This window comes from Echeneis naucrates, chromosome 20 (genome assembly GCF_900963305.1).
Source record: "Echeneis naucrates chromosome 20, fEcheNa1.1, whole genome shotgun sequence".
Classification (NCBI taxonomy): Eukaryota; Metazoa; Chordata; class Actinopteri; order Carangiformes; family Echeneidae; genus Echeneis; species Echeneis naucrates.
The window spans coordinates 14,414,808-14,432,961 of record NC_042530.1 but is presented as its reverse complement, the minus strand read 5'-3'; the positions used below and the strand labels follow the sequence as shown (position 1 = coordinate 14,432,961).

The following is an 18,154-nucleotide window of genomic DNA, read 5'->3' as shown; positions in this document are numbered from 1 at the left end:
GTGTCCATGTAGACAGTGGGGCCCGTGCTGCTCAGCATCCCACAGTGTGAGGAACTGCGGGACAAATGGGCTTCGTCTGGTGTTAGAGCGAATCATTCGCAGGGGAAATAAGAGTACACTGAATGATTTATGCCTCGTCCTTGTTTTACCAAGCGCTTTGCCAAAGTCTCAACACAATGTGTCTTTTTTAAGTTTCATGTAGAGCGGAGACGGCGGAGCTGTGGATGGAAGTCACATGGACCCGGGCGTCTCAGCGGCATCAAAGTGCATCATCTAAAATGTGACTCAACATTTTGCGGGATAAGAAAATAATTGCTGCCTTTGCATAACAGCTGATATAAAAATACAACTTTCAGACTAAAAGCAAAATAGCAGTACTAGCAGATCTAATGTTTACACTGCTCCACAGGATGATATTTAATGGAACGCATCAGAACAGCTCATTGCACGAGTGACCGAGCAAGAGAGTTCAAAAAAAGATTAATTCATGTTTTTAGCAATAAAGTTATAACAACTCCATAAAACTCAAATTAGCTACCAAAAAGAAAAAGCCCCAAAGCAAGAGTCACCTGACTAATTGACTAAAATACATTATAATATATCATATTCAACATCCAGAGCGCTGAAAAAAAACTGCATTCAGCTACCAAGTCCCTCATTTAGCAAGTGAAACAAACAAAATAATAAAGGACTGCAGCTGCCAGCGCCGCACACATAGTCTGTAATGGTGTCAGTCAGCAGGTGTTCTGTTCAGGTTCATGGTCACCACTCTCATTCTCTCCCTGAAGAATCGCCCAGTGACAACAGAAGCCACAGGATACAGTTCAAGACCTCATCCTGTGTCTGTATCAGCGGTAAACACCCTTCTAAAATGATGAATTATAAGAACCCTTCATTCTCTTTCTATCAACTAATTGCTTGCGTTTTAATTTCAGTACCGTAAATGCTCTCATTCTGTTGTCAGATAAACACTAAAGCAGTTGTTGCATACGGACGAAAATTTGTTTCTTCTCGTCTGTCACCTTTTTTTTTTTTGCATTGAAATCTGAATTTTTATTCAACTTGTGATATTTTCAAGAACTGCATTCATTTCACACTGATACTTATGTTCACAACTTCAGAGGGAAAAATTCAAGTAGAAATGCAACATCCAAATTACCTAGAATAAACAGTCCGTGCTGTCTCAAATGGAAATGAGATCCGTAAAATTATGCCCCACTGTCAAGTGGCATCAGTGGCTTTCATAGTGCTCACCGTAGGGCAGCTTCAACAGCCTCGAAAAGACATATTATCACATTTTATATATTTTGTTCATCATATATTAAACCTCAATGTATTACACTAACAGAACTATCATGCTTGGAATAAAACAACTTTAGGCAGTACAGGCCATGTACAAGAATATAAAATATTGCACATATTGTTATAGTCGAGGTATTATTGGAAACAAAGTAATAGCATTCCGGCATTATCTTACATAATAACGTTCTGTGTATCCAGCAGGGTCGTCATGGGTAAGCTGTCTCAGAGCGCTGAGTGTTTAGTTTGTGGTTTATTCGCTAAGAGATTAAAGAAATGTTGTACATATTTTTATTCTCAGCACGTAGACATGCACAGACTCACACCCGACCCCATCCTGACATATTCATTCTGTTTTTAAAGAGTCCTCATCCTTGAAAGCCCACCCTTAAGAAAGTGAAATAATACAAAAGAAGGTAAATCCCGCAGTGAATGTGCTGCTTGTCTGTCAGTCCCAGCTTCTTGGCAGTGCTAAGAATGAGTCTGCCTGGGTGTCTCTCTTTTGCGACAGCAGTAATTCATTGCTGTTTGACACATAACTCAGCCCTCCGTCCATTTCTGGGTCTGACGTGTGGAAACTCTTTGGACCTGTTTTTGGTTGACAAGAGTTTATTTCTTCCGTGGCAAGGCTGATGAAAATTTTTGCTGACTGACTCAAAGGAACTCAATGTAAATGGACTCACAGGCGCTTGCTATTCGGACAAAATGAAGGGCGCAATCGATGGTTGGCCACATCAGAAATAAATTGTTTACACCAACTAAATTGGATTAAAAAGCAGGTTGTCAGAAACAAGAGGTAATACTGTTAAACTATCCTAATATTAATTGGTGATATGATGGTGTGACACTTATTTATTTATCCACCTTCTCAGTCTCAATTCCACCAACTTTACCACCTTTGCCTCCGACTTTTCCTCACCCCTTACAGTCACATCTCCTTTTCTCTTTCACTCTTTAGGAGTCTACACCTTCGGCCTCTTCACCGTTGACATCTTTGTCAATGCAGGCCAGGTAGTGACAGGGAACCTTGCCCCCTACTTCCTGACGGTGTGCAAGCCAAACTACACAGCGCTGGGCTGCCAGCAGGCTCTGCGCTACATCAGCCACCAGGAGGCCTGCACGGGAAACCAGGACGACATCCTGCGGGCCCGTAAAACCTTCCCATCCAAGGAGGCCGCGCTCAGCGTCTACGCCGCGCTCTACTTGGCTGTGAGTTACTCTGCTTTGCTATTTACTGCTCCTTTAAAATGTACCAGGTCCATTATGTTTACCTCACAAGCATATTTTGATTTTACATCTCATTTTACAGCTGTTATCATAGTTGGAAAAGATCAGATGTTTCAAGAAACACGAAAGGTCAGATGGCCAGAAAGAGTAAGATTAAGATCAAAACTGTACTATGAACATCCACCACAGCTTCCTAACCCACGTCCTGTTCCATTTTTCATCTGTACTCTCTCAGGGTTTTTCTGTGTACTGTGGGATTATTGATAACATTTTAGGAGCAGCTCGCGTTCATTGTGACCTCAAAATCCGGTGGTTTAGACAATCTGAATGAACCCTTTATGTATTCTGACCTATCAGCCACGATAACACTGTGGTGCGACGATGCTATCGTGCCTGTGAGAAGTTATTGTCAAAGCCTCAGGTGGGAACTAAGTAGGAACTGCCCTTTGCGATTACGAACTGAACTGGAATAAATAATCTTCCACCATTAGAAATATACATTTCATATCTTTGAATTAACTTAATATATTTACCCAAGTAGTACTTGGGGATGAAACTCAGTGGTAGAGTGAATACTTTGCATGGAAGGCCCTGGGCTCAAACACCGGCCACAACCAGTGCTTGTGCGTTCCGAAGCCTGGATAAATGGGGAGGGTTGCGACAGGAAGGGCATCCGGTGTAAAAACTGTTGCCAAATCATCCATGGAAGTCACGGCGCCGGCTTGCTGTGGGTGACCCCAAACAGGGAAAAAGGTAATCTGTTGCATCTAATTTAACCCAACTAATTCAAAAAGATTCAAAGAGAGCAGCCTGTCAGTAACTTTCTCTCAGTTCTCTGACAATTAACTAGCCTGTAGATAACACATCAGCTATGTATTGTCGTAGTAGGCACAAACAGAACATGATTAAACACAATATAACAGATGGATAAATGACTTACAATGGACTCTGGAAGTCTTGGAGAAATTTGGGCAAAACATTTTATTTTCTCTGAGCTCAAAAGCTTGCTATTTTACTTTAGCATGAAGACAAAAAATAGATGTTGACCATTCTTTTTCCAAACCTGGCATTACAGGGAGCATTAAAAACTCTAACTTACATCAGGACTCTAATCTTAGGAGGAAATCCTAAATAATTGATCCAATTTTTTTTACATTTTACCTAGCAACTAGTTCTACTTATCTCATGTCACAGAGGTATTTTTGTGAACCATTAATTTTTTGATTGAAAACCTTTTCACTTTATGCTGAAAATGTCCATTAGCAGGAGAAAGAGTCAGTTGAGCCCCATTTCTCTGGTCCGGTTTCTGCACACATATTGTCATAGCTGCTTGACCTACCGATGGACTGCGACTAGGAGCAGTATCTAATAACATGCTGTTGAGCACACTAATGTTTAAACTTGGACTTGAAGAGCACCTCTGAGGAAAGTGGAGAGATCCAAGTCAAATCGATGGTTTAGCACCAGACATTTGGTCATGTTGAGGTTAATACAGAGTTTAAAATACAGTTTTACTGTCAGACTGCAGGCTTCAAGTGATTCCCAAAGTTCAAGACAAAGTTAAAGAAAAAAACATTTTATGGAAATCTCACAGAGATGACTTAAGGGTGTTTGTGCAATAATTTTTATTTTAAGGCGGCATTAACTTAGACTGGCCCCAGGTTCTAAACCTGATTACTGTGGTTACCAAATGGTTAATATATAGCATCTCTAAGTTATATGTAGTTTATATAATACAGCCCCGGAATTTGTCGGGGCAATATGGTGACTCATTTCATGACTTCCTGTAAAACCAAAACCTTTCATTTTTACAGTGGCAATACATTTGATTAATACCTGACAATTGTTGTCATTTAGTCAGCAATACAAGCCAAGCTGGTCTGTCTTTATGCTTAATTAAGCTAATTACCACCTGACTGTGTCTACCCTCGAGATATTCAGCATCTTGTCTCAGCTAAAACCTGTTGTTGAAATTTCTTTTAATGTGGACTGTGAATAAGAAAAGGTTTTAAAGGCAGTGAGTAAGCTGTGTGTATTTTCGGTGTCCAACATCGCTCAGATAATGGCTGCGGAAAGCTGAGGAAAAATATCCCAAGTGGAAGTAAATCTATTATCCCGTTATTGGATGGCTGCCGAGTCAGATTACACAGGAAGTCAGACCGAGTTAGCAATTTAACCGTAGCCTTCTCCAAATGTCTTTTCTCTGGGAGGCTGAGAATCCTCGTGATGTGTTTATGCAAATTACATTCAGTCCAAACTGTTTTTGCACACACAAAGGTTACAGTTTTGGTTTAAAAGCAGCTGGATCAGCAATTGACTCACCAGCCAAAGATTCAGGTATTCAGTCAATCAATCTATGTGGGAAGAAGTTTGGTGGAGTCGATATAAAAACAAACCCAGACCTCAAACTCTGAAGTTGTGTGAGTGATTTCACAATTCGGCATAAAAGACTTTTCAGGTCATAGCTGATGTTTTTTCTCTAAAAGCTACAGAAAAGGAAAGACTGCATTAAAATATCATAGTACGGATTCCACAATCATTAACACTTTTAACTTAACGCTTCCTTTCATCTCAGCAGCAGTATGTCAAAGTTATCTGTTATCAGTGCTGCTCCACTGGACGCCTGTACGGCACGTCTAATCTTCGATGTCTAACGAGATTAGCGCATTTATTCCCTCATTTGAGGGAATAGTTGTCTCCCCTCACTGATGTCAGATTCAAACACAAGTGGAGGAATCTTACTCGATTACTGATGATCATTAAAGGGACAAGGATCACACAAGATTGGCAAATACATTCACTTCTTGTCCAAACAACAGCCAAGCCAACCTTTTCACTGACCAAAACAAAGAGTCAGAGAAATGAAAAATGGTCATTGTTTTATACTTATGGACTAATATTAAACAAACACATTACGTACATGTACTGTGTATATGCAGTTTGTCTGACTTTGAGCAAAAAACACTTCCAGTCATATAAAAACTCCACCTGAAGCTCTTGACCCATTTAAACAAACCAAACAGCGGGCACTTCATCATATAACAAACGCACGCTCACTTCTAATAATAGAATCAATATCACATTGAAAGCTTGTGACTGAATGAGTATGCAACTAATGACGACTGATGATGATTAGAAATGTTGAACTCACAATTAAGTCTTCTGTTACTTTCAATCCAGCATTGTCTAAATTAAGAATCTAAACAATGTCCAATAAGAAATAGGTGTCACTTGTTCTTTATGGTCTCAGGATTCTTAACTTTAGAAATATGCATATTAATATTTAGGAAAACACAGCACAATCAAAACAAGTCCCAGTGATTGTCTCACAGGAAGACAGAGTTTTAAGAGAACTTCCAAATGGGTCATTCCTTTTTCCCCCCAAACTCATATTAAAGCTTGGATGCTGAACTGTATTATAATTCAACATAATTATACACCTCAAATGAAAACACATAGAGCACTAGAAAGTTTTCTCTTTCCCCATTTTAACCATATTAGTGGGCTTTATTTTGAAAGTAGCAGTTGGTTTATGTGTGCACAGTATTCACAGAGTCAGATGATGAATTAGTGAGCCTTAAAATCAACATCACATGTTTTAACAATAGCTGAAGTAAAACAGCAGCAGATGCAAGAGAATACTATATAAGAACGGTAATCAGATTAATAAAGACATTTAACAAGGAAATGGAATGGAATCTTTGGGAAAATATGGCCCCTTGGTAAAATTCCCAGATTTTGTCTGTGAGAGACCATAATTTAACATGATTTCATGTTATGCCTTCTTGTCGTGTCCTCTTTTTAAAGCTTTCCCATTGATGCATTTTTTTCCATGCAACAGTAAATCTAAATTAGCTTCCTGATAAATGAAAAAGGAACAACGGACCTGCCGCACTCTTCTCATGTGACTGGCGACGTGTGACAAGCTCACATTTCACTTAGAGTAGAATAAGCATGTAGGAATTAATGCTTTACAAGCATAGCCACAAGTATCATTTTACTCTACAACACTGCTCATTAATTTCTCCTCCATATTTAATCATAGCACAGCTGTATCCTTCACCAAGTAGCCGTGCAAGTCTGCACAATGCTATGTGCAGCAACACAATAATATACACATAATATAATATAAATAATAATAATAATAATAAAATAAATAAGCAACACAATACATACAAACTTATTTCCCACAATCACATGAACGTGGCTTTAGGCTTAGCATTTATTTGATCATTTTTTCCTTTTAAATGTGCAACTACAGTCCTGTCATCAGTTCAATTCAGATATTTGGGTGAGATCACAGAAATAATCTTACAGAGCAACAGTGAATGCTCACTGGACTGTTTTTGCTCAGGGAGAATCGAACACCAGCTAAAGAGAAGGCAGCGAGGTCAGTGCTTCATTATGCAATGATGCAAATGAAGTGATCTCATTGAAAAGTTAAATGGGCGTTTTAGAATGAATAAATTAATGAATGAGAGCATGTTGATTAAATCCAGTGAGATATTCAAATAAATGCAGATTTATTTATTTTTTTTTCCTTTTTGATTACAGACACGTCCTGCCACTTGTATAATAACATTCATGCTACTCATCCAGCAGACACATACCAACTCAGCCTCATCCTTATGTTTGCTACAATTGACTAATGTTAGATTTGCATCTATGCGTAATCACTTTATGTAGCATCCTGCAGAATAAAGGCCGTTTCTATGTACAAAGCACTGGAGAAAAGAAAGAAACAGGAAATTGGGATATTTAGAGGTCATGATCAGGGCACTGAATATAAAAAGAATATAGTGGGATGTAGGGACTTTTTTAATCCCAGCTGGTACTTGGCAAAAATTAACTAACAGGCCTCTGAATTCTTAGTCTTTTCTATCGATGGTAAAATAATTATCACGTGAAAACTTGGTGAAGTAAATCCTGTTTGCTGTAATTTTCCTGGAGATGGGTCCAAGGAATTTTCTGTTGACCACCACAATAAATTTGTCATGTATTATATATCAGGGCAGCGTTATAAACAATCCCTAAGCTTCAAGTGTTGACAGGAGATCAATGTAGAATAGGGACTCTTCTTAGAGTTGACCAGAAGTCAAGAGGTGACCATGAACCTATGGGAGCTTCAGACGTCCTCTGCAGCAAACTGAAGTAGGTTTTCTTCTAAGACTCCTCAAGACTAAATTCCACTTTGCCACAATTCTAACCAGAGTGCGGCCTAGACTGGTTTCAGAGTTCACTCTTCATTGAGGCAGACACCTAAAACATCCATCCATCCCTCTATCATTCATCCCTACAGGGTCAGAGGGGTCTGGAGCCAATCCCAGGTGACATTGTGCGAGGGCGGGATACACCATTGATGGGTTGATTACTATAGTGACAAATAATCATTCACTCTCATTGAGAAAGTTGAAGTAACTAATTCACCCTGCCTTCCCAGAATTTAGAGTTTTAATACATTGCGTCGCTACAGGCTGATTATCCTGAGGTGTCCCAGCCAAAGTCCAGATTAATATATTTTATACATAATTTTATTAAAAAAGAAATTATTTGTGTTTTTGCTTTCAAGGAGATGCTAAATTAAGTGGAGAGTGTTAATTTGACTATAGCATGTAAAATAGACAGAAATGTGGGTATGTTGCAAATTTTTGACAGCTGAAATCCAGGTTTGCCACGTCAATGGAGACGTCACCAAAATGACTTGTAGCTAAGTCGTATCAGAACAGTGTTTAGTTTTTACAGCAAAGTTGAGAGAGCAGAGATTTTTCAGCCCAGTCCTGCTTTCCTGTGTCCTTGTACTCTTTCAATTTTTACAGTGGGTTTCAAACGCCCCCAGAAGTATTTTAGGATTTTATCTAATTGATCCATCACGCCGTGGCTCGAAATCAAACACGCTCGAAGGTTTGAACCCGCAGAGAGGAGCGCAGTGGCAGATTTCTGCCCTGTCGTTTACTGTGGATTTATCCTTTATTCCCACCGAGGCTCAGATTCTAGCTGATGGTCTGATTGCTTTGATTTTCTGTGTCAGAGATCCAGCGTCTGCCCAAGTGCCCATGAGCGATGGATGCACAGATTTGGACCATCAGTGACTCCCTGCACGATGGAGAGAGCAGATTGCCTCTGTTATCTAGGTCATTTAGCAAAGACCATGGTGTGTGTGTGTGTGTGTGTGTGTGTGTGTCTGTTTTGTGTGTACAGCTCTGCTTTTAAGGGCATACATGCAGTTTGCACACAATCATACGAGTCAAACAGGCAAAGCAAGGACACACACACACACACACACACATGCAACCCTGCAGCTTTGAGATGATGAGTACCCCTCTTCAGACTCTCATTGTTTCGGTCATTACAGCAATGCCAGGGCCAAACACAGCCCTGCAGCATCCGCTCAACCCGTGGATTTATCGAAATGAGGTCGTAATTACCCCCATTCAAATGGAAATGTAACAGTAAAGCACAGACTCACAATTACTTATTGAAACGCTCTGACCTGACTCCAGATTGAAAACTTGTGTCACCACAAGCAAGTGCGAATCATTATTGTCCTGACACGGCAGATAGATTTCATTAACTTGGTCAATGCACATATGTCATAGTACAGCTTAAACTCTTTTTCTGATGTTCCCTACACACACGTTGCCGCCCCTCTGTTTTGCACTTACATGTAGTGAGTGTGTGTATAAAGGGTGTGCACATCAATGCTCTTTGGTATGGTTAATGCTTTGCAGCTTCTGCAGACAGATGGACCGTGCGTTGACTGCAGTATGGGATTGAGTTTGTCTGTGGGCGTGACATCCAGCTGTGAGAGTCTCAGCTCGTTTTGTAGTCGACAGCCTCCATTTGTTTGTTGCCATGGTATTTCTAGTCAGCGTGGGTGGTGATGTACTGTACTGTGACATCATTTCCATTACGCTGAAGTTCAAATATTTGAAGGCAGTTCTATCTGAATATAGTCAACTCTACTTCTTCTACTTATTCAAAGTGAGAACTGAATACGTCTTCCTGTTTGGCCCAGGAGGGATGTGTATGTGATGGGGTCATTTGAACATTTTGTATTAAAACATTAACATTTGACTATGCGTTTATAGATCCACTTATTTTTTTTAACTCTAAAAGAGGCGCACTATGTCTGCGTGGCAGGTCGCAGACACACTCCTCGCACATTTCGTACCTCGCTGCTGTGGGATCCAGCGATTCGTTGAGAAGCTGTTTATGTCATACTGACACCATGTTACATAAAAGTGATGTATCTGACATCAAAAAAGCAAACAGGAGAAGGCAGAGTTCTCTGCGGTAGAACACATGGAGTGATGCCTGCGAGCTAGTTCCGCCGGATGGCTTGAGCTGCGCTCCCAAGTCACATGTCCCACCCTCCATCTTCCGGTCAAGTCCCCTCAATGTGGTGGTCTCCTTAAACTGCAGCGATCTCTCAGCTCTCCCTCCGACTGTCAACTGCTGCGCTGTGTCAACATCGTTCCTACCACCAACCCCGCATCCACCTGCAACTATAGTTTGCGAAATAAAGCAGCAAGTATTAATTATAGTCTTATCTAACATCAAACTATTTGCTTTTATTCAACCCTTCTGTGATGTTCAACTCTCAGGAACAGCAAAAATGTTGTGGGTCAAATTGACCCGGTGCATGTTTAGCCATCCGGAAGTTTTAAAAATAAAAATAATATAAATAAAAATATTTATATTTATATATATTATATATATTTATAATAAAAAAAATATCCATAAACATTATCTTTAGCTCAATTGATATAAATTTAATCAATATTTTGTGTAACCACTCCTGTTTCACTCCTTCCAGGTGATGGTTAATTTTCATTTTTCAACTGCTTTTTCTACTGCTTTATTGGGTAAAACTAGACATTCAACTATTTTTTTTTATTCATTCATATTTTATGTAAACTTTTCACAATTAACAATTTTTTTACATTTATTTTTTTTAACTATTTTTGCATGTAACTCACATTTTACAAGTCACTGAACAAGGTCAAGGGATAGTAAAGCATACAAAACTGTAATCTCCCTCTGTGTGTGTGTGTGTCTATGATGTACATGAGTGACAGAATGCCAACACATGTTTTGCGCAAATAAATTTTTTGCACTTGAAGCATGTTGTGCTAATCTTGCTGTCTTCTTCGGGCTCGCAGACTTGATACCTCTTCATCTTTTTACTCCCAGCAGCAACCTAGGAAGATGAAGATGATGATTACTTTATGAGTTTGAAAAGTATACAATCGCATCCTACATACACATGTACACACAAACTTACCTCGGGCACTGGTAGGGTAGGTGGTGCGTCCTCCTCACCACGGACACAGCGGCTGGGCTCTTGCAATGCGTGGAGTCAAGAGCGCTCTCCCAAGTTCCTCAAGGAAGAGCCGTCTCTTGAACAGTTTGGAAGCATCCCAATCTGGGACGATCTCAGTCCAGATAGCATTGTAGGCTGACACGTTCACAATGTTATAAAAGATGACCAAAGACTGCGCACTTTGGTTGAAAATAGTATCTGCATTTGTGTGTGCTTGTGCTTGTGTGTGTGTGTAGGATTAGGCATCCACATTTAGGCCAGTTTTGGTCTAAATTTGATATTTTTACCTGTCATGGCCTTCATTCAGTCAAATTGACCCGAACGGTATGTGTGTCATATAACATGCAGGTGGGGGTTTACATTAAAATAGTAATTTTCCATTTACATGTTCATTACACTAATTAAGCCCAGGAGAAAAGGTTCCATGCTCCAAAAATTATTTTAAATATTTTTTCCTGAATTTTTTAACTTTGAAATGGTTCAATTTGACCCTCAACATAAAAGGAGGGTTAAAAGCGTCCAAAATCAGTATCTCTGTTTGAGCCAGCGTTAGTTTTTTTAGTTTGTAGTCTTCTCTAGGCGCCAATAAATATTTTATCCGAAAACTTCCACAGTTGCATCCATCACATCAGAGGTGGACCACTTTGACCAGACGTGATGCCATTTAAAATAATGGTTTAATTGCTATCCAAGAGATCTGTCTCATAAAACAAACTGAGAAAGGCCTTGAGAAAAACCTCCCTTTAAATCAGCCTCATTATATGAGCACATCAGGCTTCACTGCTCACCTAGCAAAGTGGTTGTGTGTCTGTTGTAGTAGTTCTTCCATAGTAGCACCACAGGACACCATTCGAACTTGGCAAGGCAGTGAGATGGATGTCTGACATGCTACAAAGCTGAGGACGGGCTGCTCGGGCTTCATCTCTGCAGATTGAATTTTTCATGTCACCCTCTCCATTTAGCTGACAGGCCTCTGATATAGTGAGCATGCCAACAGCTGCTAATGTCAGACATTAAGTCGGGAAATGTAGGTAGCAGCGTGCAGCCTGCGAGACGTTCGCAAAAGGCCGTTAAGACAAATAAAGTTGACCAGACGAGTCACGGGTCAAGTGAAATCCAACCGAGAAACATTAATATATGTATGTGTGAGTGTGGGGGTGTACAGAGGACATGTAGCAGGTTGTTCAGTGAATCTAAGTAGAACATTGATAGTATGTGACAGCTCATACAAGTCAGAAGCCTTGCAGGGAGAAATCACCTTGACTGCGTGACACAGACACACACACACACACACACACACACAAACACACACACTCCACATTATGAACAGTCTGACCTGACAATGAGAGAGTAACATGAATCATGACTCCGCAGCAGAGACATGCACAGATATGGCCATTGATACACACTGGGCACAGAACCAAACCAAATACAAATGCAGCCTATATTATGGACCAGCAGCAAAATATTTTTCTTTTGTTTTATTATTAACTTTTTAGTTTAAGTGTATTACTTGTTCAAAGCATTTGGATCTCTAAGGTTCTTCCTGGACTTTCCGCGCACCTCCACAACTCTGGTAGTCACACAAGTCAAATTCTGTGCAACCACCGGAACCAGCCTGCCACAGAACAACCAGGCCTCCCATGCTCATGTGTATGTGAAACTTAGTTGGTTGTGATTCATTAATTTCTGCAGTTTCTAGTGCTGTGCAACAGCTGTATTGGAGACCGCCGTACAGTCAACACATTGCGTGGCCTCATTAAAACGGCAAAGAACTCACCAACAACTCCTTCTTTCTTACTGCAACATGTCGTAACTTTGACAACAACAGTTTGCGCCAACGTATTTTTGCTAAGGTTGGCCAACGCAGCACTGTACCTGATTGTCAGCAGGTGTTCATGTATGTAAAACATTTCCATGATTAACTGAATTATATAGAAAATATACTCCCAAACAAAACGCTGGAATGCACCTGTTTTTCCATTGTAATCTTTGTTAATGGACCACAGTGGGAATTAATGGCAGATGGTTAGTGTTTGGATCAGTGGGTGTCAATGCAAGCTGCCATTTTAATACCATGGCACAGGGAAACATCTGGGCTAGTGGCTCAGCATCAGTTTATTAGAGCTCCTTTACAACCAGTTTATTATACGCTCGGACTGATGGTGTTAAATCCAGCACAGCTGTAGGAAATCCAACTTTTGTGCTGGTTGGGGTGTCCTGTTTGTGCCAGCTGTTTCACACTAGCTGAGTCAACTTGATGATAATTTTGGAGGCTGCTGAAGTGCTTTTGTGAATTTGTTTTTTTTGGTTTTTTTTATGTGTTAATGTGTTAATAATTGCAGTGTGATGTCTTGAGGGAGGGAGGAACACTAACATCTAACTCAAACTGTGCTTGACCTTCGCGTGTAAGTGACCATTTGTATTGAATTTGAAGAATCCCCACACCCCACCCCACGGCCTTATGGAGATGTCGCATTCATAAGTCCAAAGGTACACTTTTGACCTTGACTGTTGAACTTTGACAGCCAAAATCTGACCGTTTCTATTATGGATACCTCAGAAAGTTGATACAGCCATTGCTATTTGTGAGGAAGAACATGGAGAGCTCCTTGGACTGGTGCCATGGAGCGATAAATCTTGAAGCCAGCCACGTATTTTTTATTGCCAATGGCGATAGTCTGACCATTGAGACTCCAAGTGAATGCTAGAGGCTCAATCAAGGAGTGACAGAGTTATCACAACCACAAGAGAACAATACGCATTGTTAAAATTTGAAATCCCAAACAGTGTCCTTGTGGAGGACACTGGTGCGCTGTAACATACCACTCTGATAGACATGTTGGCAGACCAGCCTTTTTTAACATTTTTAACAGTGGGACCAGCCTTTTTAACATTCCTCTCTGTGCGGTGGAGTGAAGCTCAGCTCGGGCTTCTCATGCTGATGGATCAACAATCCTCTCCAACTCTTTCAGCAAAGACTGAACATTATCAGCTCCAGCGTTAGTGAGCCGGCCCTAATAACCTGCAAACTGAAGCATATACTGTATTTAGAGTATGTGATGCTCTGCAGGTCTCTGCAGGAATTATATATTGAGTGGGGGCAGCACAGTAGTACAGTGGCTAGTGCTGTTGCATCTCAGCAGTTGCTTGTGTTCCCTATGGGTGCTCTGACTTCCTCTCACAGTATAAAGACATGCACATTAGGTTGAAAGGTAACCAATTAGCCCATAGACGTATTTGTGGGCATGGATAGTAGTTCGCCTCTAGATGGTTGACCTGTCTGGAGTCCTTCACCCTGTGTCGGCTGGAATTTATTCCAGCTCCTGTCGTGGAAAATGTGAATAAATGATTATATATGGAGTCCCTCAACCCACTCTGCTATTAACAGCGCAAATGGGGCAGCATGATATTTATAAATCTAACTAATCAAAAGAAAAAGAAATGAAAAAAACTGAACAGAGAAATGGAAACATTTGAACTGGCCTTGGAGCACAAATGCACAAATGAAAAATACAATTAGGCCCTCGGAGGCCGTCTGCTTCAACAACACAACAGATTAGTGATTAGACCCAAACATAGATGTTTCCTCTGGACTCTCTCTCTCTCTCTCTCTCTCTCTCTCTCTCTCTCTCTCTCTCTCTCTCTCCCTCCCACTGCCCCTCCTTCCTCCATCTCTCAAAGGTTGATATCATTGCGCCAAAAACAGGAAAGATTGGATATTAACATGCATACACTCACATTTGCAGTTTAAGAAACAGCAGTGTTGTATTGCCATCAGAGCCTCTGACTACAGCAAAGAAAACTGTGATAGACATGAAAAATAGTTGGAGGTTAAATAAGTGATATATAGTTATTATGTGGTACACATCTGTTCTTCCTGCAGAGCTGCAGGCTGTTTTATGTCAGCAGCCACCGCTCTGACTAACAGCGCAGAACCAGGGGCCCCTCTTCTCCATCCTCTGCAAATGTCACAGAGCTCATCCAAGGTCTTTGACGGTTGTAAGATGAATGAGCTTAACGCTCCCATGTTTCATCATACTAGCTCATCATTAACACACACGGGATGGTGAGCATTACAAGATGAACAAAAAATAAAAAATAAAAAGCATCTCGTCTTTGAAGTACAATTTAGAATCTGAGGATTTTTGACACAAAGGTCAAAGTATAACTTGGAGGACAAAGCCGGTGTGATAATCAGTGTGATAATCCACATCTTCCTTGCCCTGACTGTGGCGTCCAGCGTCAGACCAGGACTCTAGGACCAGATCTAATTATTCTAGTTCCCTCTAATCAGCACAATATCTGCTCTAGCAGTCATTTTGAATTTGTCTTGATTCATTTATGACTCGTGTATTGACTCAGTAATGAGTGTGAGGACTGACCAATTTTAGCAACGTTTTCAGTTTGTATTGAAGAATATCTCAGAGAAATTTGGATTGAAAGACTCCAATATGAGACTAAATAAAAACACACATAGTTCAAGTGTTTCCTGATACTTTACAACTAAGTAAAAAAAATGGAAACAATTTAATTCAAAAACAGATAAACTCATAGCATTTGACTTGAAAATATATATTTTTTTTAGTAATGCATTTCATGCAAAGGACTTAAAAACAATGCTGATGAAAGAAATAGTGAGGAAGCCTTATGGTGATGATGATGATGATGATGATTTATTATTCACAACAGCTCATTTGAGGCCCAGATGGTCAGGAGAGGAGATGGAAATAAGAGAAGGAAGAGGAGGAGAGGATGCTGGGGCCTGTGTGTCCCTACTTGACATTTTGTCTCTCTCTCTTTCTCTCTCTCTCTCTCGCTTTCCCTCTCTTCATTAGTAACCAGATAAAACCAGATGCATACTTTCTTCACCATCTTAGGCTGTTCTCTGTTTATCCTCCAGTCATCACCCTCCGCTATTAAGTGTCCATCTTTTTTTTTTTTTTTTTACTTCAATCTGCAATTGATTCAGCTGACAATGGATTGGAAAGACACCCCTGTCTGTGAGCTCTCAAAAATGAAAGTATGTATCAGACCTCAGAGACAGGATGGTGTAAAGATTGAGATCATTAAAAACAGAAACAAAAAAAAAAAGATTCTGCTGTACTAAATGTGCCCAGCAGTGATCTGGGCTTTATGGCAGTGTCCTTAGTAAACGTTTGGAAAAAAAGAAGCACCTCAAGGACTCTGAGACTGTGAGAAAAAAGACTCTGGTCTGATGAAACTAAGATTCCTCTTACATAAGTGCCATCTTAACAGTTGAGCTTGGTGGTGGCAGCATCAGGCTGCTGTCGGGGGCGTCGCAGAGGAATACAGAGATAGCACAACTGAAAGCCTGGTCCTCCGACTGAACTGAAGGTCCAGCTGCTCAGTGACCTGAAGGGCAGAGCCGAGACGATGCGGGTTTAAATGATTGATTCGATATGAATGAAAGTGTCACTGGAGAAGGAGGCTCCTAGACTTGACAGGAAGTGGTCTGCAAAATGTTGGACTGGAGAAGACTCGTGGATCGGCAGAAATGCTGTGTTGAAAGGAATGTGGTGCTGTTGCAGAGCAGAGATTATTCTTCAAACAGTCTTTGTTCATGTATAACCAGAGTTATGGTGAAACAGTGACCTACAGGTGGTCAATTTAAAGTTGAAGTCACCAAAGTGACAAGTATGTAAAAAAATATATAAAGTATAGTGTATTAGTAATAATACATTTTATATATATATTAGTATATTATTATTTTATATTATTTATATATATTATAAGTATAAAGTAAGGATCCAAAGCTGAAAAGGTGCTGAAAAGGGCTCAGTGAATCTGTGTGGCTACACAAATACAAAATAGATTATCTGTATTCTATCCATCCATTTATTACCCTCCATCTGTTTCTTTATTAGAATTTTTTTCCTCACACTCACTTATGTATACATATATATATATATTACCGTCTGTCCAGTGGACTATCGTCCAGCATGTCTGTAAATACAGGGGAGAAAAATAGAGAGGCACCCTAAGGAGAGACTTAAAATTTTGGCTCATCTTTACATGCAGTCGCAGTTGTCTGCTGGCTGTGACCAGACTCTTTAATAAAACATCAGCAGCAGCGCAGAATATATTATACATACAATATAATATACATTTCTTTTAAAGCCAAATTAAAATAATGCAGTTGACTTCAGATTACACTTTTTATTTTCTGGAGTTATCTAAACAGCAAGTCAGGGAAATGCCCCTCTTTTTTTTTTTTTATCATGTCTCAAGGCAATAAGCACAGCTCACCTGCTTCATCACAAATTTTATACACTTTTATACGCTAGAATCTACAGTCAAATGTCATGTTTAACAATATAAAGCAGAAATGTGAGAAATTGCACTGAGGTTGCTTATTTGAGGATGGGTCAAAGCCAAATACATGCAAAAAAACTATTCTTCCACCTGCTTGGTTTGTGATAAAGGTCATTTTATTATGCATCTGTAATTACTTCACTTTATCAAACAGAAATCCAATTTTCCAACCAACATGCCATTGGAGGTGAGACTGCAGCCCCTTGGAGAGCACGGAGCATTCAGAGCAGATTTATTGGCCTTCTGGGTTTAGTTAAAGTTGAAAACACAACAAGTTAACTTTCACAAAGTTTCCAGTTCACTTGTTATATTATATATTACATATTAAATGTCTTTTATTATTTTGAATGTTGTCTCTGTCCATCTGATGAACGAGTACGGCTGCTCATAAAAAGCAAATGACTGCGTTTAAAGAGGCTGAAACAAATGCCCTGCGGAGTTGTGGGCCGCCTTTGAGTTTGACACTCCGGGTTCGTCGCTATGAGAACAGCTTTTCATAGCTCTTAACTACAATCAAAGTAATTGTCTCCTAAAATCAAGCATACTGCGATAACCTCTATGAAACATTTCCTGTCAGTTTGCCGATTGATTATTGTTATGGTGAAGGTTTGGTTCAGGGTCAAAAACAGTTAAGCAGGAATTTTCAAATGCATCTGATGGACGCAGGCCCAGCACTGGGACACAGCTGCTGTCTGTAGCTGAAACATGCCCCCTAATTAATACCATTGTTGTATTTTTTTTTTTTATTTCATTCTTCACATTACATATTATCTTTTTTTTTTTTTTTTTTTTTTTTACATTTACTGCTGATAAAAATGCTTAGGAACTTTGAAATGAATTGGAAGCTGTACTGTATAGTCTAAAATGTTTATATCAAATCTCTTAATTTTGATAAAGGTAGTGGTTTCATATGGTTGGCCCTCAGTGGTGTGATGTTGAATGGGTGATCGAAGCATCAAAATTGACTTC

At 39.9% G+C, this 18,154-nt stretch overlaps 1 protein-coding gene across 1 annotated transcript in view; it reads left to right on the top strand.

Moving 5' to 3' along the window:
- plppr5b (phospholipid phosphatase related 5b) overlaps positions 1 to 18,154 on the top strand; it is a 71,006-nt gene that overhangs the window by 40,278 nt on the left and 12,574 nt on the right. The window contains exon 3 of the mRNA XM_029529393.1: positions 2,258 to 2,508. Within this exon, the coding sequence (XP_029385253.1) occupies positions 2,258 to 2,508 (251 nt within the window). The remainder of the gene's footprint in view (positions 1 to 2,257; positions 2,509 to 18,154) is intronic.